This window comes from Trichechus manatus, unplaced genomic scaffold (genome assembly GCF_000243295.1).
Source record: "Trichechus manatus latirostris isolate Lorelei unplaced genomic scaffold, TriManLat1.0 scaffold00126, whole genome shotgun sequence".
NCBI lineage: Eukaryota > Metazoa > Chordata > Mammalia > Sirenia > Trichechidae > Trichechus > Trichechus manatus.
Window position 1 is genome coordinate 3,764,768 of NW_004444062.1, and position 25,868 is coordinate 3,790,635.

Genomic DNA, 25,868 nt, shown 5'->3' on the forward strand with positions numbered 1-25,868 from the left:
GAGATGGGAAGGCAGAGAGGGTCAGGAGCTGGTTGAATGGACATGGGGAATTGGGTGGAAAGGAGGAGTGTGCTGTCACAGTATGGCGAGAGGGGGAGAGCAATTAGGGTCACATAACAATGTATGTATACATTTTTGTATGGGGGAAAAAATGAAATGGAACGCGTAAACATCGATATCCTAGGCATCAGTAAGCTAAAATGGACTGGTATTGGCCATTTATAATCAGACAATCATAGAGTCCACTATGCCAGGAATGATAAATTAAACAGGAATGGCATTGTGTTTATCAACAAAAAGAACATTTCAAGATGTATCCAGAAGTACAATGCTGTCAGTGATAGGATAATATCCATAGGCCTACAAGGAAAACCAGTTAATATGACTATTATTTAAATATACACACAAACCACTAAGGCCAAAGATGAATAAACCAAAGATTTTTACTAACTTCTGCAGTCTGAAATTGATCAAACATGCAATCGAGATGCATTGATAATTATTGGTGACTGGAATGCAGAAGTTGGAACAAAGAAGGATTGGTAGCTGGAAAATACAGCCTTGGTAATAGAAAAGATGCCACAGATCACGTGATAGAATTTTGCAAGACCAATGACTTCTTCATTACAAACACCTTTTTTCACCAACATAAACGGTGACTATACATGTGGACCTTGCCAGATGGAATACACAGGAATCAAATCAACTACATCTGTGGGAATATACAATGGAGAAGCTCAATATCAGCCAGAACAAGGCCAGGGGTTGATTTTAGAACAAACCATCAACTGCTCATTTGCAAGTTCAAGTTGAAGCTGAAGAAAATTAAAACAAGTCCATGAGAGACAAAGTATGACCTTTAGTATATACCACCTGAGTTTAGAGACAATCTCAAGAATAGACTTGATACATTAAACACTAATGACTGAAGACCAGGCAAGTTGTGGGAGGATGATATCAAAAACATCATACATGAAGAAAGAAAAAGGTCATTAAAAAGACAGGAAAGATAAAAAAGACCAAAATGGATGTCAGAAGAGACTCTGAGACTTGCTCTTGAATGTCTAGTAGCTAAAGCAAATGCATAAAATGAAGTAAAAGAGCTGAACAGAAGATTTCAATATGCAGCTTGATAAGACAAAGTAAAGTATAATGAAATGTGCAAAGATTTAGAGTTAGTATTTCTCAAGCTGAAAGAACCGGAAAAAAAATTCAAGCCTCTAGTAGCAATATTGAAGGAGTCTATGGGGAAAATATTAAATGACGCAGGAAGCTTCAGAAGATGGAAGGAATACACAGTCACTATACGAAAAAGAACTGGTTGACATTCAACCATTTCAGGAGGTAGCATATGATCAGGAACCAATGGTACTGAAAAAAGAAGTCCAAGCTGCACTGAAGGCACTGGTGAAAAACAAGGCTCCAGGAATTGATGGAATACTAATTGAGATGTTTTAACAAATGGATGCAGCACTGGAAGTGCTCACTTGTCTATGCCGAGAAATTTGGAAGACCGCTAGCTACCTGACCAACCAACTGGTAGAGATTCGCATTTATGCCTATTCCTAAGAAAGGGGATCCAACCCAATGCGGAAATTGTCAAACAATATCATTAATATGACACACAAGTAAAATTTTGCTGAAGATCATTCAAAAGAGGCTGCACCAGTATATCAACAGGGAACTGTCAGATATTCAAGCTGGACTGAGACGAGGGCGTGGAACAAGGGATATCATTGCTTATGTCAGATGGATGCTGGCTAAAAGCAGAGAATACCAGAAAGATGTTTACTTGTGTCTTATTGACTATGCAAAGGCATTTGACTGTGTGGATTGTAACAAATTATGGATAACACTGCTGTCTTAGGCTGGGTTCTCTGAAAAGCAAAACCAGTAAAGCGTATAAATATATATAGAGAGAGCGATTTATATCAAGGCAACAGCTCACGTGATTGTAGAGGCTAGAACGTCCCAAGTCTGTGGATCAGGGTAGTGGCCTCTTCCAAGTCACGCAGCCACAGAAGCTGGCGAGCCCAAGATCAGCAGGTCAGAGAATAAGGCTCCCCCTCACAGGCTGTGAAGGTTGACCAAGTCCAAGATCTGCAGGCAAGACTGCAAGGTTTCTCCTTATTCACGTAGCTTCAGGGGCTGGCGAACCCAAGATCGGCAGGTCAGAGAGCAGGGCTCCGCTCATAGGCTGTGAAGACTGACGAATCCCAAGTTCAAACGATAAGCTGACAGCTCAAGTCCCAAGAACCAGAAGTGAGACAACAGGAGGCAGCCGCAGGATCCAGAGTGAGCAAAAAGCCAGAACGTCTGCTTATATTCATATGGAGGCCACACCCCCAAGGAAACTCCCTTTCATCTGATTGGCTACTCACAGCATTTTCAATCATGGGAGTGATCACATATAAACACTGAGAATCATGGCCCAGCCAAGCTGACACACAATCTTAACCATCACAATTGCAAAGAATGGAAATTCCAGAACACTTAATTTTGCTCATGTGGAACCTGTGCATAGACCAAAAGGCAGGTGTTTGAATAGAACAAGGGGATACTGCACGCTTTAAAATCAGCAAAGGTGTTCATCGAGGTTGTTATCCTCTCACTACACTTATTCAATCTGTATGCTAAGCAAATAATCCCAGAAGCTGGACTATATGAAGAAGAATGGGGCATCAGGATTAGAGGAAGACTAATTAACAACCTGTAATATGCAAATGACACAATTTTACTTGCTGAAAGAGAAGAGGACTTGAAGCACTTACTGATAAAGATCAAAGACTACAGCCTTCAGTATGGATTACGCCTCAAGATAAAGAAAACAAAAATCCTCACAACTGGACCAATAAGCAACATCATGCTAAACGGAGAAAAGACTGAAGTTGTCAAGGATTTCATTCTACTTGGATCCACAATCAACGTCCACAGAAACAGCAATCAAGAAATCACACAAATTGCATTGGGCAAATCTGCTGCAAAAGATCTCTTTAAAGTATAGAAAAGCAAAGATGTCACTTTGAGGACTAAGGTGAGCCTGACCAAGTTATGATATTTTCAATCACCTCATATGCATGCAAAAGCTGGACAATGAATAAGGAAGACCAAAGAAGAACTGATGCCTTCGAATTATGGTATTGGCGAAGAACAGTAAGTACACCATGGACTGCCAGAAGAACAAACAAGTCTATGCTGGAAGAAGTACAGCCAGAGCGCTCTTTGGAAGACAGGATGGTGAGACTTCAACTCACATACTTTGGACATGTTATCAAGAGGGACCAGTCCCTGTAGAAGGACGTCATGCCTGGTAAAGCAGAAGATCAGTGAAAAAGAGGAAGACCCTCAACGAGATGGATTGGTATAGTGGCTGCAACAATGGGCTAAACACAGCAATAATTGTGAGGATTGTGCAAGACCAGGCAGTGTTTCATTCTGTTGTACATGGCGTTACTATGAGTTGGAACTGACTCAAATGCACCTAACAGCAAAAACAACAAGAAACCAAAGAGAAGAAATAGAAAAGATGAAACTATACAATCATGGATATACATAATTATTTCAATTCACCATTAAGAAATCATTAAGTTATATTTGATAACCTATGTTTAAAATGATAGTAAAACAAATATTTTTTAAAACTTAAATTGGTAAAAATAAATATTTTGCTATTTGAAGTTGTTAAGACTTAGTGTTCTGGAAAATTCACTTCAGATTCACACTTCTTCATTGCCTGATTATAAGAGATAAATTAAGTATTAATGTTTCTAAGATTTGCCATGTATTTAAAATTAGTATCGATGACAAACTTACATTTCATTGCATGTGTTAGCTGTTCATATTGCTGTTGAGCAAGAACATGAAGTTTATCTTCCGATATTCTTCCTTGAGAGAAATCTTTAAGTAAATCTGTATCTAAATTTAAAAAGCAAATTAAAGCTGTTAAATATATCACTATTAGGTATTTTTCCCATATTGCTATTGTCACAGTATTTAATTTTTCATTTATTATTTCATTAATTTAATGAATGTTTTTATGGAAAATATTTATTAAAACTAAACACAGGATATTATTAAAAAGTTGGCTTAAAAATTTAAAAAGCTAAATAGATAAATGTAATTTTGTTCAGTTTTAATAATATTGTTTTTATTTTTTTCTCCAAGTTCTTATGAGCTAGTCATCCAACTAGTCAAATAAATCATTTAGGTACAGAAGAGAGAATGCAGCCAGTCTGGAGACTAATACAGAAAAAGAAAAGATAGTATTTATTTTCCAAAGTAGAAATTGATGAGCTATAGTCAGATACAAGTAAAAAACGACACACAAGGACATGGTTAAAAACATTCACTCATTAAAAGAAATTTTGAAGAAAAAGTTCAGAAAAGCAAACGCATGTCTTCACAATAGATCAAGAAACAGCCTCTTACATTTTTTAAATTTCTGAAAATTTCAACATATTTCTTGATAATATTAAGATATCTTTGACCTTGATAAGATAATACTGACTAGGATAATGATACTAATATTAATGCTATTATTAATAAATATTAATGCATTAATTTGTAATTATAATAAATATAATAGTATTATTAGTGTTAATATTAATTTTAGGTAATGAGATAATATTAATAAGGTATAGTGGATGCTGCTTTATATGGATTATTTTACCAACTCTTTGAAGCATTACTTTCCCTTTTACCATTGAGAAAACTGTTTAAACATACATTAAATAACTTGTCTAAATCACATAGCTATGAAATGCAGAGCCAGGACTGTAGTCCAAAAATCTGACCAGAGAGTCCAAATTCTAACCTCTATATTACACTGCCTCTCCAGAACTCCTGGGATGCAGAGCCAACTATTTATACCATATATTTGGCATCCTACATTCCAGTAATATCACTAAAGTTTAATTAAACTGCATTTCTGACCAATTTAGTTTTACACTTCACGTTTTTCTATCTCTAGTCTAAAACCATTCATTCATCACTTTTTAAAGGACTATTTATATATTATTACATTCTAAAACCGTATCATCCACCTCTTTAATCTCATTTTAAAATAATTCTAAATTGTTAGCAATGACCAACTTCACATATTCCTTGATGGTTCTAATATTTTTCAATGTTAAAATATTTTTCAAAACTAACTCATTATTGCTCTCTTCCATCAAGTGTCTGAGTCCAATAAAATAATCTTTTGGATTCACGGCAACCAATTTTGTGACTACTATTTCCACTGCAGACACTAGGTCAGCAACACCTCATTTGCTGGTAATGCAAACCGGTTAATGCGCTCAGCTGCTAACCAAAAAGCTGGAGGTTCCAGTCCACCCAGCCTAGCCCAGAATAAGGCCAGAGTTTCACAGTTCTAAGTTCTAGGCTTCCTGACTGCTATGTTTATTATAGCTGCTGCTCTTTCTTCCCTTTTTCTTTCAGCATCTAATTCTTCTTCAATCATTTCCCTAATTTAGGGTAGGGATTTTCTTTTTAAATTTTTTTTTAATTGTACTTTAGGTGAAGGTTTACTGAACAAGTAGTTTCTCATTAAACAGTTAGTATGCATATTGTTTTATGACACTGGTTAACAAACCCACAACATGTCAACACTCTCCCTTCTTGACCTTGGAGGACCTTTTTTCTTTATTGGTGAAAATACACATAGTCAAACATATACCATTTCAAAAATTTCTACATGTACAATTCAGTGACGTCAATTACGTTCTTCCAGTTGTGCTGCTATTTATTCTCACTATCCTTTTCCAAATTATTCCATCACCATTATCTTCAACTCACTGCCCCCAGGCTTCCCATCAAACCTTTTGAGCTGCTGTTGTCAATTGGATCTCACATAATTTTTTTTTTTTTTTTTTGTACTTTAGATGAAGGTTTACAGAATAGTTTCTCATTAAACAGTTAGTACACATATTGCCCTAGGACAATGGTTAACAACCCCACGACACATCAACACTGTCCTTTGTCAACCTTGAGTTCCCTATCACCAGCTTTCCTGTCCCCTCCTGCCTTCTAGTCCTTGTCCCTGGACTGCTGTGCCTCACTAGTCCCATTTTGTTTTATGGGGCTGTCCAGTCCCCAGCTGAACGGTGAACCTTGGGAGTGACTTCACCACTGGGCTAAAAGGGTGCCTGGGGGCCATACTCTCGGGGTTTCTCCAGTCTCTCTCAGCCAGTAAATCTGGTCTTTTTTGTGTGTGTTAGAATTTTGTTCTACATCCTTCTCCAGCTCTGTCCAGGACCCTCTGTTGTGATTCCTGTCAGAGCAGTCAGTGGTGGTAGCCGGGCACTATCTAGCTGTACTGGACTCAGTCTGGTGGAGGCCTTGGTGGCTAATTAGTACTTTGGACTAATCTTTTCCTTGTATCCTGTTCTCTTCATTCTCCCTTGCTCCAGAACGGATGAGACCAGTGGAGTATCTTAGATGGCTGCTCACAGGCTTTTAAGACCCCAGACGCTACTCACCAACATAGAATGCAGAACATTGTCTTTATAAACTGTGTTATGCCGGTTGAACTAGATGTTCCCCGCGATCATGGTCCCCACAACCTTCAGCCCAGCAATTCAGTCCCTCAGGGAGTTTGGATGTGTCTACGGAGCTTCCATGACCTTTCCTTGTACAAGTTGTACTGGCTTCCCCAGTATTGTGTACTGTCTAATAGGGTAGGAATTTTCTAAACCAACCACATTCTCACATCTGAGTTGATTATTCTCCAGTTTAACTCTCACTGGAAAGACATTCTGTAACAAATCAAAATTCCACATGGCACAGTATAATCTCAGTTAATGACAGTGTAGTTTAGTGAAAAGAAAATGTGCTGACTTGTATCTGAATTCCAGCTTCCCTGTTTACTAGGTACTTATGAGATACCTTAGGCAACCTGCTTAATTTCTCTTAGTTTTCTCCTCTGTAAAGTAAGTATAGTAATATAACACTATCCTTAAAAAGTTATTGTACTTGGAATCTAGCTGCCACATGAGGAAGCCTAAACTAACCTGCTACACAGATTATGTGGTGGTGAACTGAGACACCTGCCCGACAACCCCAGCCTGTCACCAGATATGTGAATGAGGCCATCTGGTACAAGCCAGCCCCTAGCCAACCTGCCAACTGACCTTTCCCCTTGCTTAAAAGTAGCCTAACCAATACCAATGGAGCAGAGGGGAGCCATTCCAGCTGAACCTTGCCCAAATTGCCAAACGCCAGAATCATGAGCAATAAATGAGTGTTGTTTTAAGTAAAAAACAAAAGTTATTGTAGATTATTAAGTGATAGTGCATGTGGACTACCTAGAATAGCACCAGGCACATAGTTGTCATTAATAAATACTAGCTCCTTTCCCTCCACTTCCTTTCCTCCATTTTCAATTCTGTCCTCTCTAGAAACAGAAAACAGTCACTATATTGTAGGTTGATGGAATGCCTTCTTTTTCAATATTCTAGTTAATTTTATCTATGCCTTTCAGTATAAGCAAGGTATTAGAGAAGAATCAGTTTCAGTTAATTTGGGGCAATGTAATGCTGGATTAAGAGTGATTAAAAGTGCCAGCCTTGGAGTCAGACTGCTTGTGTCTGAATCCAGGCTCTGACACTTAACTTGCTGGATTCTGGGCAACTTCATTAACCTCTCTGAGCCTCAGATTCCTTATTTGTAAAACAGAGATAATAAGAGTAACTACATTATTGAGTTCTTCTGAGGATTTTATGAAATAATCCAAGTAAAGTGCCCAGCTCAATACCTTTACATATTAAAAAAAACCTTGTTGCCATCGATTCGATTCTGACTCATAGAGACCCTACAGGACGCCATGAGTAGAACTGCCCCATAGAGTTTCTAACGAGCAGCTGGTGGATTCTAACTGCCAACCTTTTGGTTAGCAGCTGAACGCTTAACCACTGTGCCACCAGAGCTCTGCCTCACCTATAAGTGCTTATAAATTTTAATGTTAATTATTATTTTGAAATTTATTAAAAGCCCCTAAAATACTCCTAGCATTAATGTTTAGTCTGAAGTATTTATAGTATAAAACATACATACTGGGGGTTAAGAAAAGTCTTTAGTAAGATATAATTATTTAATTATTTAATAGTATTTAATAGTAATTATTTAATTAGAATTGTGTTTAGAACACAGGTTCTATAGTCAGGCAGCTCTAAATTTGAATCCTAGCTCTGCTACTAACCAGTGTGTGACCTGATAAAGATAAATTAATCTTTCTGGGTCTCAGTTTTTTCATCTATAAAATGCTGATAAATTTTAATACTTATATCTAGAGCTCTAGTACATACCAGAATAGCATACTGGCCAGCATTTGTTCTAATTAGTTGGTGCCTACATCATTCCAATTATTAAATATTTTTTATATCACCCTTGCTCACATCTCACAGGCTTCATATAAGGACTAAATAAGGTAACGGATGTTAAGTATTTTGCACATAATAAATATTTCATATGTGATAGCTATTATCCCTCAATCAGATATATTTGATACCAATGTCACTTTAATGAATTTAAATAATTTTATTTTTTTTAATTATTATCAATAATTTTCAATAATTTAAAGATTTAAAATCAAACAAGTACCTTCATGTTCATTTAAAATAAATTCTACTGGGTTACTGACACCCAGTCCTGAACAACGAGGTAGAAGCAGAATCACTTTAACTTTCTGTAACCTATGATCCTTTGATTCAATGTTAATAAATGTCTCGTGAAGTATTTCAATATCTGGTAGAAAAAAACAAAGAAAAATTAATGTTAAAATACTAATTAAAAATATGCAGTATGTGATTATAGCTATTTGATCATTGTTCATTTTTAAATCCTCAAGCCCACAAAAACTCATTTTAACGTACTCAGAAAAGAGGGCTATGCTTCTCTGGTAACTTCCCAAAGTTAATACAGGAATTACAGATTGCTTTCTCCTTCACCTGAGAATGGTGTTGAAATTTAAATATCTTCTACATAAAATATAATTCAAATTTCCCATTCTGAACTTCAGGTTCAACTTAAAGCAGCGTAATATAGTAGGGGGAATGGGCTTTGGAGATAGAAAGGCCTGAATTTGACTCCTAACTTCATTATGTACTGTGTGACTTTATCTCTCTAAACCTCAATTTCCTAATAATGCCTGCCTCATGTAATTGTGGTGAAGATTGAGATAAAGTAAGTAAGCTTAGCATAGTGCTGGTTTACAGTAAATGCTCAATATTTATTCTTTCCCTTTCACATTTTTTATGACCTTATATATCTACCTTCCCTATAAAAAAAGGTTCCAGTATCATTTATGAGGCACAGTCTAAAGTGCTGAACCTATACAAACTGATGTAAAATATGATCCATATCCTCAGGGACACTGTATTTTAACAGAGTCTGCTTTCTGTCAAGTTACAATTATCTGTACCTCTGTCTTAAGAACAATCATTTCACCTCTACAGTGGCTCCCATTCCCCTCACCTACTGAGGAATCTATTCAAATCTATTCTTGAGATGGTTTCTAAATTCAGGTGGTATATACTCAAGGTCATACTTTGGATCTCATGGACTTGTTTTAATTTTCTTCAGCTTCAACTTGAGCTTGCATATGAGCAACCGATGGTCTGTTCCACAGTCAGCCCCTGGCCTTGTTCTGACTGATGATATTGAGCTTCTCCATCATCTCTTTCCACAGATGCAGTTGACTTGATTCCTGTGTATTCCATCCGGCGAAGTCCATGTGTTTAGTTGCTGTTAATGTTGTTGAAAAGAGGTATTTGCAATGAAAAAGTCATTGGTCTTGCAAACTTCTATCATTCGATCTCCAGCATCACTTCCATCACCAAAGCTGTGTTTTCCAACTACCAATCCTTCGTTTCCAACTTTTTTTGCATTCCAATCCACAGTAATTATCAATGCATCCTGATTGCATGTTCAATCAATTTCAGACTACAGAAGTTGGTAAAAATCTTCAGTTTCTTCATCTTTGGCCTTAGTTGTTGGTGCGTAAATTTGAATAATAGTCGTATTAACTGGTGTTCTTTGTGGGCATATGGATATTATCCTATCACTGACAGTGCTGTACTTTAGGAAAGATCTTGAAATGTTCTTTTTGAAGATGAATACAATGCCATTCCCCTTCAATTTGTCATTCCCAGCATAGTAGACCATATGATTGTCCAATTCAAAATGACCAATACCAATTCATTTCAGCTCACTAATGCCTAAGATATCGATCTTTATGCATTCCATTTCATTTTTGACAACTTCCAATTTTCCTGGATTCAGACCTCGTACATTCCATGTTCCAGTTATTAATGGACGTTTGTAGCTATTTATTCTCATTTTGAGTCGTGCTGCATCAGCAGATGACGATCCCAAAAGCTCGACTCCATCCCCATCATTAAGGTTGACTCTACTTTGAGAAGGCAGCAAAGACCAGATGAGTTGTGGAATGACATCAAGAACATCATACAAGAAGAAAGCAAGGGATCATTAAAAAGACAGGAAAGAAAGACCAAAATGGATGTCAGAAAAGACTCTGAAACTTGCTCTGGAATGTCGAGTAGATAAAATGAACAGAAAAAATGATGAACTAAAAGAGCTGAACAGAAGATTTCAAAGGGCGGCTCGAGAAAACAAAGTAAAATATCATAATGAAATGTGCAAAGACCTGGATTGGAAAACCAAAAGGGAAGAACATGCTCAGCCTTTCTCAAGTTGAAAGAATTCAAGCCTCAAGTTGTAATAGTGAAGGATTCTATGGACAAAATACGGAACAATGCAGGAAGCATCAAAAGAAGATACAGTCTTCGCACAGAGTCATTGTACCAAAAAGAATTGGTTTATGTTCAACCATTTCAGGAGGCAGCATAAGATCAAGAACTGATGGTACTGAAGGAAGAAGTCCAAGCTGCACTGAAGGCACTGGCAAAAAACAAGGCTCTAGGAATCATTCTAGAAATTATCCCATCCACCCTCTTTCTCTTGCCTGATCAATTTTTTCCCTCTTCCTATTCTCTTCTCTTTTGAAATTGTTTTTTAAAAACTAAGTGAGTTTTTTCTTTTTTCTATTTCCATTTTTAATTTTTATCGGAAAAATTTAAGCATATACAAAAATAGACATAATGATATAATAAATTCTCAAGTACCCATCACAGAGCTTCAATAACAATCCATTCATGACCAATCTTGTGTCATCTATATCTGCACCCACTCCCACCCACCTATTATTATTTTTAATCCATAAATATTTTCAGATGTGTCTCTAAGGAAAAAAAAAAAAGATAAATACTCCTTTTTAAATCCAACCACACAGTTTTTTAAAAAAATAATTCCTTATTTTCATTAAATATCCAATTGTGGTACAAATTTCCCAGTAGTCTCACACATGTAATGATGGTTTTCATTTGTTTGAATCAGGATCTAAATAAAACATATATATCGCAACTGGCTGATAAGTCTTATTTTAAATTTCTTTTTATCTGTAGGTTCCCCCTCCATTTTTTCTTACAATTTATTTCCTAATGAAACTTGGTTAATTGTACTAGTTTGCCAGAGTCTGGATTTTGCCTATTGCTTCCCTACGGTGTAATTTAACATGTTCCTCTATTATACTTCAAAAAATTGGCAGTTGGATCTTTAGAAGATTAATTATATTCAAGTTCTTTTTTTCTTTTTTCTTTTCCCCTAGTGAGACAAACCTGCTTCACAGGCAGTGTTATATTCTTCCACTAAATTGACTTTGTGTCATCAGCCTGAGACCAGAAGAACTAGATGGCGCCCGGCTACCACCAAGGAACGTCCTGACAGGGAACACAACAGACAGTCTCTGATGGAGCAACAGAAGGATGGGTTGCAGAACTCAAATTCTAGTAAGAAGAGCAGACTTAATGGTCTGACTGAGACTGGAGGTACCCTGGAAAGCATAGCTCCTGGACTCTCTATCAGCCCAGAACTAAAACAATTTCTGAGGCCAACTCTTCAGACAGGGATTGGACTGGACTCTGGGACATAAAGTGGTACTCGTGAAGCGTGTGCCTCTTAGTCAAGCAGATACAAGAGACCAAAGGGGCAGCTTCTGTCCAGAGGTGAGAGGGGAAGGCAGAGAGGGTTAGGAGTTGGTTGAATGGTCATAGGGAATCAGGGGCAGAAAGGAGGAGTGTGCTGTTGCAGAATGGGGTGAGCAGTTACGGTCACATAACAATGTATGTATAAAATTTTGTATAGGAAACTAACTTGAAATGCAAACTTCATTTAACTACAACAATAAAGAAAAAAACTGACTTTGTGGTATCAAGAACTACATGATTGTTTTGGCTGTTCTTGGTCCCTTGCATTTCCATGTGTATTTTAGGATGAGCTTGTTAATTTCTGCCAAAAAAAAAAAGCCAGCGGAGATTTTTATAGGGATTGCATTTAATCTGTAGATCAATTTGGGGAGTACTGTCATCTTAACAATATTAAATCTTCCGATCCATGAACATGAAATGGCTTTCTTTTTATTCATGTCTTCTTTTATTTCAGTCCTCCAGTGCTCTTCTTCTGCAGTATTGTGTTGGCTATTCTGGATCTTGTTCCTTTCCATGTAACTTTAGAATCAGTTTGTCAATACCCACAAAAGGAGATGCTCGGGTTTTGATTGGGATTGTGTTAAATCTATAGACCCAGCTGGGAAGAATTAACATCTTAATAATAGTATGTCTTCCAATTCATAAAAATCAAATATCTCTCCATTTATTTAGATCTTCTTTGATTTCTTTCATCAGATTTTTGTAGTTTTCCTCATACAGATCTTGTATATGTTTCATTAGATTTATACCTAAGCATTTCATTTCTTTGAAGCTAATATAAATGACACTGTGTTTTTAATATTAAAGTCCAATTGTTCATTGCTGGTATATAGGAAAGCAATTAACTTTTGTGTATTAACCTTGTATCCTGCAACCTTGCTATAATCACTTATTAGTTCCAGGATGTTTTTGTTTGTTTTGTTGTCAATTCTTTGGGTTCTTCTTTAATTTCTTTAAATAATGTTTTGTAATTTTAGTGTACAAGAGTTGCACTTCTTTTATTAAATTTGTTCCTATTTTATTGATTTTTTTGTTATTATAGATTTTTTCACATTTCATTTCAGATTGTTCCTCACTGTTATTAGTTGCTGTACAATCAGCTCTGACTCCTGGAAACCTTAAGTATAACAAAACAAAATGTTGCCTGGTCCTGTGCCCCTTCCATGATCTTTGATATATTAGAGACTAGTGTTTCAATTCATCTCACTGAGGGTCTCCCTCGTTATTGCTCACCCTCTGGTTTTACCAAACATGATATCCTTTTCTAGTGATTGGTCTTTCTTGATGACGTGTCCAAAATAAGCAAGACAAAGTCTTGCCATCCTTATAAGCAGCATTCAGGTTGTTACAACCAGAATGTTCAAAGATAATGTATAGAAATACAACTGATTTTCGTATACTGTCCATGTATCAATGGACAAATGAGCCAACCTTGTTGTATTCATTTACTGGTTCTAATAGTTTTCCATGAATTCCTTAGTATTTTCTAAATACAAGATCATGTCATCTGCTGGTTCGGGTCAATTTAGTCTTAATATTTGGGGACCATATTATTAGGTATACACGTTTGATTTTTTTTCCCTAATAATAGATGTATTTACTTTTCATAAATACTTAAAATTTCAGCTACCTTTGAGCTACAAAATGAAAGAGCAGGCTGTTCCTGTATATGTTTTATACAAATTTAAAACACTAACTTATTTTTAGTTCATTAGTTCAGCTCACTGCAAACAAAGTCAGGGAAAACCACTTAAAGGCAATTCAGTTAGCATCTGCAGAAAAACATAATGGACAGTGATTATTTAAATAGAGTCCAAAATCCACTTATAAGGGTAGATAAGCCAAAAGAGTCAGGGACAGAGAGAGAGACCATAGTGTCACTAATACAACGGGCTTCAAACAGAAAAACAGAACTATCAGTTGGAACACATCCACAACAAACTCCAGCTAGAAAAGATAATCATTGTGTAGCTCAGACATTGATAATGGGTTAAAAGTTGGTGGGTTATTGCACAAGTACAAATCTTAACACATTCAGAACTTTTTAGGTACACACATTTTTAAAAATGTTTTATCTTCCTGATGATAATTTCATAATTATAAATGTCTCTATTTCTAGTAATGTTCTTAAGTCTGTTTTGTAGATCTTTTGTTAATGTTTGCATTGCATATTTTTTCTGTCCATTTCAGTTTTTTTGTATCCTTAAGTTTAAGGAGTATCTTTTTTTTTTTTTGGTACTTTAGATGAAGGTTTACAGAACAAATACTTTCTCATTAAAGTTAGTAAACATATTGTTTTATGACAATGGTTAACCACCCCATGACATGTCAACACTGTCCCTTCTCAACCTTGGGTTCCCTATTACCAGATTTGCTGTCCCTCCTGCCTTCTAGTCCTTGTCCCTGGACTGTTGTGCACCATTAGACTTGTTTTGTTTTATAGGGCTGTCTAATCTTCGGCTGAATGGTGAACCTAAGGAGTGACTTCATTACTGAGCTAAAAGGGTGTCCAGGGACCATACTCTCGGGGTTTCTCCACTCTTTGTCAGGCCAGTAAGTCTGGTCTTTTTTTGTGAGTTAGAATTTTGCCCTACACTTTTCTCCAGCTCTGTCCGGGACCCTCTGTTGTGATTCCTGTCAGAGCAGTCAGTGGTGGTAGCTGGGCACCATTTAGTTGTATTGGACTCAGTCTGGTGGAGGCCATGGTAGTTGTGGTCCATTAGTCCTTTGGACTAATCTTTCCCTTGTATCTTGTTTTCTTCATTCTCCCTTGCTTCCAAAGGGATGAGACCAGTGGAGTATCTTAGGTGACTGCTCATAGGCTTTTAAGACCCCAGACGCTACAAGGAGTATCTCTTGTCAATAGTATATAGTTGATTTTTATAAATCCAGTACTGATGTTCTTTATCTTTTAAGTGTTTTGTCCATTTATATTTAGTGTGTTTACTGATATGTTTTGGGTTAATCTACCATCCTATTTGCTGTCTCTTCGTCTTTTTCTATATGCCTTTTCTTTTTCTTTTTTTTGATTGGTACTTTTAATATTCCATTCCCCCTCCCCCTTAGCTATTAGTTACACATTCTTTTATTATTCTTCTATTGATTACCTCAGAAATTATAACACACACCATACTTAATTTACTACTTTTGCCACTTCCTGGACAAAGCAAAGATCATAGAACACATTAATTCCATTTCCCTCTCCCCAAAGTTATGTACCATTGTTGTAATTTATCTTGATTACATATAATATACATATTTTTAACCTCAGAAGACATTAGTTTACCACTCCACAAGACATCAGATTATAATCATTTAGATTTACCTATATACTTTGCATTTCCCATTGTTCTTCATTTCTTCCAGCATATCCAACTTTCTGTATGCAATAATATTCCTTCTACCCAAACAATAATCCTTAGCATTTCCTTTATTATGTCTGCTAGTGAGAAACTCAGATTTTGTTTGAGAATATTTTTATTTCATTTTATTTTAAAAGTTATTTTTTGTTGGATCTAGAAACCTAGCCTAGCAGTTTCTTTCAGCACTGTGAAGACATTCTTTAATAGTTTTCTGGCTTCAATTGTTTCTGTTGAATAGTTTTCAGTCTTATTTTTATTCCTTTGAAGGTAATATGTATGTTATCTCTGTCTGCCTTTAAAATTTCTATTTGTCTGTGGTATTCAGAAGTTATGTTCATGATATGCCTAAGAAAGTTTTCTGTATATTTATCTTTTCTAGAGTTTATTGGGATTTTTACATTTACAGCTTTGTATCTTTCATCCATTTTGGAAAATTCCCAGCCTGAAATTCATCAAATATTGATTCATCCCAATTCCTTTTCTCCTATCTTTCTGGGATTCCAATCAGAACATACATGAGATCACTGGATCTTATGTGTGTCTTGTGATCTCTTCTACGGCATCCATCCTTTTGCCCGCCCCCCGCTTCAAGCTGGATATTTTCTTCTGGCCTATCAGTTGATTTATTCTTTCTTTAGCTGTGTCTAATCTACTGTTTTAACTACATCCATTTTATTTCTTAATTTCATCTATTTTATTTTTCAGTTGTAGAATTTTCTCTTACCTCTTTTTAACTACAGTTTCCAGTTCTCTGATGAAATTCTAAAACTTGAGCATATTAATCATAGTTATTTTAAAGTCTACATCAATATCAGTCAGGCTCTCCAGAGAAACAGAATCAGTAATATATTTCTTTAAAGAACAGACTCACATGACTATGGGGGCTGGCCAGTCTGAAATGTATAGGACAGGCTGGAAACACAGACAGGAGTTGAGCCTGCAGTCTTGAGGCAGAAATTTTTCTTCCCCTGAAAAGCTCACTTTTAGCTCTTAAAGCCTTCAACTAACAGAGTGAAGCCCACCTACATTATAGAAGGTAATCTCCTTTATCAACTGATTGTAGATGTTAACCACATCTACAAAATACCTTCATAGAAACACCTAGGTTAGTGTTTGATTAAATAATCGGCTTAATGAATAAAGAACACCAAAGAAAAATTGATGCCTTTGAATTATGGTGTTGGCAAAGAATACTGAATATACCATGGACTGCCAGAAGAACGAACAAATCTGTCTTGGAAGAAGTACAACCAGAATGTTCTTTAAAAGCGAGGATGGCAAGACTTCATCTCACATACTTTGGATGTGTTATCAGGAGGGACCAGTCCCTGGAGAACGGCATCATGCCTGGTAAAGCAGAGAGTCAGCTAAAAAGAGGAAGGCCCTCAATGAGATGGAGTGACACAGCAGCTGCAAAAATGGGCTCAAACATAGCAACAACTGTGATGATTGTGCAAGACCAGGAAGTGTTTTGTTCTGTTGTACACAGGTTTGCTATGAGTCAGAACTGACTCAACAGCACCTAACAACAACATAGCCAAGCCAAGTTGACACGTCAAACTGATGTCTATTATCTCCAGTATCTGGATTCTTTGTAGGTGTGTTTTCAGTGTAGTATTTTAGTGTTGTATTTTTGTCTTGATTTTCAGTCATGTCTTTTCTTCTTGTTTGCCTCATTATTTTTTACTGAGTGCCAGACATAGTATTTGAAAAATTTTAGGAGATAATTTGAGACCTAGGATGATGTATCGTCTTCCAGAGATCATTTACTAGCAATCCCAGATCACTTTAATCCAATTAGGAATTCAGATGACTGAAATCTGGGCTTTACTCCATTGGAGAATTTATCTCTACACAGGATATACTCTTTCTGTGCCCCTAAGTGAAATCCTGGGTGTTTACCAGGCTATTTCTGGTCAAGCCCTGAATTCTACTTTTTGTCTCCCTAACCTTGTGAACCTGTCAAAAGTTCTACTCAGTTTCTCACCCTCATTGAACCTATACTAAAATGTGATCTCTATCCACTGCGTGAGCCAATGGAAAAATTATTAAGAAACAAGAAGGCTAAGGGACTTAGTTCGTAGTCCTAGATATTATCCTTGCCTCTCAAGCACTTCTGTGACTGTGCCTTTATTTATTTAATGATAATTTCTACCACCTACTTTAGCTATTTGTTGTTTGAGCCTCAAATGATATAGTAGCTAAATGTCAAGCACTATACCAAAGTACCAATACATTCACTAATTTAACCTGCAGTTGTTTAACCAAAAATAAGTGAAAAGAACAGCCTGGTATAATATGGATTAGTGAGGATTTTAAGAGTATAGTTCATATATATAGTTTTTACTTTACAAAAAAAATGTAGAACTATAATTACCAAACAAATATTTGTACGTACTTTTACATCCCATTTTTGTGAAAAGGTTTTTCAGGTCAGGATCCTTAGCTTGTGATTCTACTCCACAAACAAATATTTTTGAGGTGTTATTATTTGTTAAGACTGACATATGGGCAACTGTGTACCAAGAACCTGTATTGACCATTAAGATGTCATCATCCATATTCAATAAAGCCTTTACCGAATGGACAGCAAGACTTCGAGATTTGTCCTACAAGATAATGGTGTGATTAGAATTTCAAAGGGTATGACTAAAGGCATAAACTAACTTCTTTTTGTCTTAGAAAAAAAGAAAATACTTGGTAGGAATCTTGAAGAGATACCCAATCCATTTAGTTTAAAACATCTGAATATATGTGTAAATAAAAAATGAATAAAGATAATATATGTATTTAAAGAAAAAACTATAATTTTGTTTAGCCTAGATTATGACTATTATCATTTAACTTTCATATAGTGATAAAGCAATCCCAAAATCAAAAATCACAAAGATGTGACTACTAGATTAGTGATGTCCTGTCTTAGCTCCTATTCTTACCCCTTCATGAAAATCCATTTATCTACTACTGCCATTCTTTCTTCCCATTACATTGTCATTTAAATTGCTGCTAGCTCACAGAGATTAAAAGTAATAAGTTTGAGAAGCTTATAAAAGAGATTTTGACAGATTGGATTTCTGCAGTTGATCTCAGTGTTTGATATGGTGTCACTACAAAAAAGGTCAAGAGATTCTGCCCAAGAATACGATAGTAAGGAAGACCAAGGTGAATCTGAGACAAGTATTGGAATCTAAAGACAGAAAATGAATTTAACCTAAGTTTTTAGACCTTTTATTTTTTATTCTATTGAACCCATATTATACCTTGCATCGGTAACCATTATACACTAAAACCTGTGAAGCCGGAACCTGTGTAACATGGAAATCTGTCAGAGAAGGAAAACTCAAATATTTCCCACTAATAGAGAGTGATAGAAAAGTGGTAAGACTGCACCTTGTCAAAGGCGGAAAACTTGCAAGACCCGGAAAAACAAGGCAGTCTCGTCAAGTTCTGGCTCTCATAGGTTTCACTGTGTAAAAAACCAAGCCTGCTGCTGTCAAGTCAGTTCTGACTCACGGCAACCTCCTGTGTTACAGACTAGAACTGCTCCAGAGGTTTTCTTGGCTATAACATTCTATGGAAGCAGAATTCCAGGACTTTCTTCTGTGACACCACTGGGTGGGTTTGAACCACCAACCTTACAGTTAGTAGTCGACTGCAAACTGTTTGTACAACCCAGGGATCTAGCTATTATATACCTCTTATAAATCAAAGCTCTTAAGACTATTAAAGAGAGTATGGGAAAGTATTATACATCGCTTTTTCCTATACAGGATGGCACTAGCAATGTATCTTCCCCAGAAATGGAGGGAAGAAAAAGTGTCATTGTACTTTCTCTTGAATTCTCCCTTAGGAGAGAAAAATACAGCCTTTCAGCTGCCAGCAATATAAGTTCTTCCAATCTATGGAGTCTGAGGAAAAAAATATGTTCTTTACAACTTCACATGGAATAAAGATGCCAATGTATAATATAAGCACTGAGTGTAAAAAACAAACAAACAAACAAACCCACTGCCATCAAGTCAATTCCAACTCATAGTGATCCTATACAACAAACAAGAACTGCACCATAGGGTTTCCAAAGAGTGGCTGGTGGATTCAAACTGCTGACCTTTTTTTTTGTTTGTTTATTGTTGTAGTTTAAGTGAAAGTCTACATTTCAAGTTAGTCTCTCATACAGAAATGTATACATACATTGTTATGTGACCCTAATTGCTCTCCCTATCCTGTGACAGCACACTCCACTTTTCCACCCATGATTTCCCATGTCCGTTCAACCAGCTCCTAACCCTGTCTGCCTTCTCATCTCAATTCCAGACAGAAGCTGCCCATTTAGTTTCATGTATCTACTTCAGCTAAGAAGCACACTCTTCACGAGTATCATTTTATGTCCCACAGTCTAGACCAATCTTTGTTTGAAGAGTTGGCCTTGGAAATTGTTTTAGTTCTGGGCTGACAGAGTCCAGGGGCCATGCTTTCCGGGATTCCTCCAGTCTCTGTCAGACCATTAAGTCTGGTCTTTTTACTAGAATTTGTGTTCTGCACCCCACCTTTCTCCTGCTCCGTAAGGGACTCTGTTGTGTTCCCTGTCAGGGTGGTCATTGGTGGTAGCCAGGCACCATCCAGTTCCTCTGGTCTCAGGCTGATGAAGTATCTGGTTTATGTGGCCCTTTCTGTCTCCTGGGCTAATACTGTCCTTGTGGCTTTGGTGTTCTTCCTTCTCCTTTACTCCAGGTGGCTGGGACCAATTGATGCATCTTAGACGGCTGCTTGCAAGCTTTTAAGATCCCAGACACCATTCACCAAAGTAAGATGCAGAACATTTTCTTAATAAGCTTTGTTATGCCAATTGACCTAGATGTCCCCTGAAAGCATGGTCCCCAGACTCCCGCCTCTGCTACTCTGTCCCTTGAAGTATTTGGTTGTATTCAGGAAACTTCTTAGCTTTGGTTTAGTCCAGCTGTGCTGACTTCCCCTGTAGTGGGTGCTGTCCTTCCCTTCACCTAAGATAATTCTTCTCTACTATCTAGTTAGTGAAAAAAACCTCACCTTCCCTCCCCACCCTCGTAACCATCAAAGAATGTTGTCTTCTATGTTTAAACGTTTTCTTGAGTTCTTATAATAGTGGTCTTATACAATATTTGTCCTTCTGTGACTGACTAAATTCACTCAGCATAATGCCCTCCAGATTCCTACATGTTATGTTTCACGGCTTCATCGTTGTTCTTTATTGTTTCGTAGTATTCCATTGTGTGGATATACCATAATTTGTTTATCCATTCATCTGTTGATGGGCACCTAGGTTGTTTCTATCTTTTTGCTATTGTGAACAGTGCTGCAATGAACATGTGTGTGCATATATCTATTCATGTGACAGCTCTTATTTCTCTGTTGAACTGCTGACCTTTTGATTAATTTTATTCAAGGTGACAATTAGGCCTTATACACCTCCCTGATAACCCATAAAAAGTAGAAATAATGTTAGGTTTTATTTTTAGGCGGAGGAATTCTTTGACTAAGTAGGATTGTTAGATAAGACTCACAATGAAAGTAATGTTAGTTTACCTGAAATATAAGTTTATAATCCTTGAAAAGATCTATACTTAGAAGATCATTTTTAAGATGAGATGGGAAAATTAAGACATCATAGCAATGTTTGTCCACAGCAAAGACTTTATCATCAATATGCAATACAGATTTGACTTTATGATAGCCTTTTTTCTTCAAATTACTATAAACTTCTTCAGGGCTGTAAATATACAATATTAGTTTGGAATTAAAAATACACTAGAATATGTTTAATACTAATATCTTTTTCCTGCAATAAAGAAAAATCTCAACTGCATATACTATATCAAAAGGAACTTATAATTTTGCCAACAGTAAATTAAAAGGCAATTAGAGACAGCAAAATTAACATGTTTATGTAATTACCTTTGGGAATTTCATAATAAGATCCTGAACTAAACTATAATTCCCCCAACGACCACCACCTCCACCTCACCCCTCCAAAAAGGTAATATTTCTTATCACATTATTTTGGAAGGCTGGAGACTTGAAATATAAGAGATTTGTTTAAAACTCTTACCTGACTTTGCAAGTATTTACCCAAGCATAAAGTGGCAAAGTGGAGGCCCTTAGTTCCTGTTTTCTAACTGTTTCTGGTAGAATGTGGTAAATTGAAAGAGCATCGTGTTTGATTCGACATCTTGCCAATGATGCAGCCAATTTTGTCTTAAAACTAGAGATAGAAAATCCATTGTTGGTGACTCTTACATTTGAAGCAAGATTATTAACTTTCTTACTAGAAATGTTAACAATTTACATTCAGAATTTTAACAAATTCTTCTCTAATTTGATTACAAATTTTTGAGGTATAAAATAAAAATCTGCCATATTTGAAAACAGAAATCCAATAATCTTGTATCTTGTATCCTTTCTCCTGTTTTTGCTGCCCCTGTATAGTTGTGCCTCATCACAGATATTCATATCAACTGCTGGTTGAAAGACAAATTTTATGTAGTGGAAAAGGTGAAGGATTTAGAATCAGACAAACCTGGAATTAAATTTAGATCCTATCATTTACTAGCTGTGTGACCTCAGGTATGTTACTTAATCTCCTCTCTTAACCTCAGCTTTCTCATCTGTAAAACTTGGCCAACTTTGCTATTAACGTAGTGATTAACAATCATATGTATAAAATACTTAGCACAGTGTCTGGTACATAGCAGGCACACATTAAAAGCTAGTTATTGGTGGTTCAGTGGTAGAATTCTTGCCTTCTGTGTGTGAGATGGAAACCCTGGTGACATAGTTGTTAAGAGTTATGGCTGCTAACTAAACGGTCGGCAGTTCGAATCCACCAGGCACTCCCTGGAAACTCTATGGGGCAGTTCTACTCTGTCCTATAGGGTCACTAGGAGTTGGAATCGACTCGACGGCAACGGCAACGGGTATGTGTGAGACCCAGGTTCGATTCCCAGCCAATGCACCTCCTGAGTAGCCACCATCCATCTGCCAGCGGAGGCTTATGTGTTGTTATGGTGCTGAACAGGTTTCAGTGGAGCTTCTAGCCTAAGATGGAGTAAGAAGAAAGGTCTGATGATCTTCTGAAAATCCTATGGATTATAATGGTCTGATCCACAACTGATCATGGGGATGGCACAGGACGGGGCAGCATTTAGTCCCTTGTGCATGGGGTCACCGTAACTCAGGGGCCAACTCGATGGCAGCTAACAACAAAATTGTCCTCATAGATGATAACAGGGTAGTCTTGAAAAAACTAAGGTAGTTTCATGAATCTGTATGAAGGCCTTCCCAGTTCTAGATACCCCATGCCTCAAAGTTTCAAATAACAAAGAAGAAAAACAAGAACTGCTTAGCATCGCCAATGATTTTTCTTGATCTCACAGCCCAAATTTTTAATAAATGAAAATACAGGCCTTACTCTTATACCATATTCATAGCATTTTCACAGTAGAAATCTAATTTAAATAAATCTCAATCTTGAATGAGAAATGGGGAAGAGATACCACAAAAGTAGTCAAGTACAACTTGAGTGGTGAGCGTGGCTACAGAGAGGGGAGGATGTTCTCAGGGAATCAGTGTCAGGCCCACCTAAGTTGCTTCAAATAATGTTGGAAGCAGAGCAAGGGTAGAATATGACCATCTCAGTTAATTTTTTTTTTTAGCACCAATGTTAAATACCACTTTCTTTTCCTTATTCCTACAATCTCTCTAGTTTAAGCTTCTTATCTGCTCAATAGAATGAAAAGCTCCCAACCAAGAATGTGTTTATGTGTGAATATGCATACGTGCATGAGAGAAAATGAGAGCAAGAGAGTGTACGTGAACACACATGCACAGTGGAGTCCTTGGGGAAGAAAAGGAAGGGTTATCAAACATTAAGCCTGCTAGAACTACAAGGCAGATATTCCTTACCAAGAGGCCACATAAAATAAGTGAGAATAAATAAATTTTTCACTCTCATTTATAGAAAGTGGTAAATAAAAACAAATCTCCATATTCCTAATAAAATTTATCAGGCAATCTGTTACATTTAAATCTTTTAGAGCCAAGATATAATAGCACAAATATAAGTGATGAGAGCAAAGCTATTGCAGCTGGACTACAAAACTGTTGGTAAGGTTTGAGAGTAGAGGTTGCTTCATCTGTATACGGTGCTCTGATATCTAGAGGAAAAAGACTGAGATGTCTTAGTCACTAAAAAAGGATACGTGAAAATCTTCTAAAGAAAGTTGGAAGGATAACCTAAGCTAGGTCACACTGCCACAGCCTATATGCTGGGTCTGTGTGTCGGGGAGCAGGGGACTAGAGCCTTGTTGGCTAGGAGGGAATGTTATCAAACATAAAGCCTGCAAGAACTACAAGGAAGACATTCCTTACCAAGACATTCCTTGTATTTCTTACATAAAATAAGTGAGAATAAATAAAATTTTTATTCCCAATTACAGAAAGTGGTAAAAAGGAAAAAATGTCTGTTGGACATAGAAAGTTGGGAGCCAAAAGCACAGCAAAAGGTCAGCTCTCAGGTGTGTAGGTGTCCAACCACACTAAAGAGAAGAAACTGAAAACTGGTGAATAGAAAACAGATTAACACAAAATCTGGAAAATTCCTGAGAAAGGAATCTGGTTGCAAAGGTGAGTTAAGTAGAAATAGACAAAATTGTAAGTCCTACAATGAAAGTTAAACAGCCAAAGTATTAAGCCAACAACAGAGCAATACAAATCCATGGATTAATTCAAGAACTGAGACTAGGTAGTCAGAAATATATCAAAGCCATGAGAAGAGTAGAAGGTACGGGAGAAACACAAAGACCTAGATAAAATTCTGCCAAAGACATCACTGCCATTTTATTATCAGTTGCAATGTATATAGGAGGAACCAGTCTCTGAAGAAGGACATCATGCTTGGTAAAGCAGAGAGTCAGTGAAAAAGAGGAAAATCCTTAACAAGGTGGGTTGACACAGTGGCTGCAACAATTGGCTTAAACATAGCAATGATTGTGAGGACGGCACAGGACCAGGCAGTGTTTCGTTCTGTTGTAAACAGGGTCACTATGAGTGGGAACCAACTGGAGGACACCTAATGACAACATGTATATAAGTATTTGTATCCAGAGACATTAAATATTCTAAAACGTGGTTTTTTATATTCTTCATGAGTATGACCCGCTAATCAACTTAGAAAAGAAATAACTCCAGAGAAGAACAGTTTCTAGTTTGCAGTTTTTCTAGGCTCTGGGAATGAATCATGGAAGAGAATGAGACAAAACAAATGGGTCAGCACCCAAAGTAAAATTACTTTTACAGCAAGAGCTGTAAGTTCTACTGGAAGAACTTGCCACTAACTAGACAATAACTTAAAAAAAAAAAAATTCTAGACTCCTTTCTGGTAATTACCCCAGTGTCTGACAAAAGATAGAATGAAGTCAGAGAGACTTGGCCATCAATAGAGGGTAAGAGACTTCAAAAGATGGGCCTTTTTAACAGCAGAGTAGAATGGTAACAATAAATCACAGTAGAAATAGATACATCAATAAAAAGCAGTGTTACTTTAACCAAACCAAACCAAACCAAACCAATCCCACTGCTCATAATGACTCAATAAGATGGAGAAGAACTGCCACATAGGGTTTCCAAGGCTGTAAATCTTTACAGAAGCAAACTGCTACATCTTTCTCCTGCATAGTGGCTCGTGGGTTCAAACCACTGACCCTTTGGTTAGCAGCTGAGTGCTTTAATCACTACACCACCAGGGCTCCTTTCAGTTACTTTACCAAACCAAAACCAAACTCACTGCTGTCAAGTCAATTCCGACTCATAGGGACCCTATGTACAACAGAACGAAACACTGTCCTGCGCCATCCTCACAATCATTGTTATGCTTGAGCCCATTGTTGCAGCCACTGTGTCAATCCATCTCATTGAAGGTTTTCCTCTTTTTCGCTGACCCTCTACTTTACCAAGCATGATGTCCTTCTCCAGGGACTGGTCCCTCCTGAATAACATGTACAAAGTATATAAGACACACAGTAAGTAGTAAAAAACAGACTAACAGTTTAGATAATAAGACAATCTAAACAAAGTTTCAGCAACAGTTCTATACGATGAGTTTTTAAATTATTTTTACCCTCAGTTTCTTTTCTGAAAATGAGCTGCTACTCTCTAGTTCTGCTCAAAAGCAGATGTCACTTAGTCCTCAGAAAAAACTTTTATTTTACTTAATATACACCATGAGCCAAAGACCATAGTGGTTAGAAGTGTGGGCTCTTTGGTCCAATTACTTAACCTCTGTAATCTTTGGTTTTTTCATCTATGCAAGTGGAAGTAATAACAGGAACTATATTTAATAAGATTATTATAAATACTAAATAAAATAACCCACGTAAAGTGCTTACAATCTAGTATATAGCAGGGATTCTAT

General features: G+C 36.8%; 1 protein-coding gene across 4 annotated transcripts in view; it reads right to left on the bottom strand.

The window, feature by feature from the left end:
• The window catches only part of NSUN7 (NOP2/Sun RNA methyltransferase family member 7), an 82,508-nt gene that overhangs the window by 39,149 nt on the left and 17,491 nt on the right, over positions 1-25,868 (bottom strand). For all 4 annotated transcript variants that reach the window (XM_023738916.1, XM_023738917.1, XM_004384681.2 and 1 more), the window contains 5 exons: positions 21,510-21,662; positions 20,987-21,170; positions 17,823-18,033; positions 8,599-8,742; positions 3,814-3,915 (listed from right to left, as the gene is read on the bottom strand). In XM_023738916.1, coding sequence (XP_023594684.1) covers positions 3,814-3,915; positions 8,599-8,742; positions 17,823-18,033; positions 20,987-21,170; positions 21,510-21,662 — 794 coding nt within the window. The remainder of the gene's footprint in view (positions 1-3,813; positions 3,916-8,598; positions 8,743-17,822; positions 18,034-20,986; positions 21,171-21,509; positions 21,663-25,868) is intronic.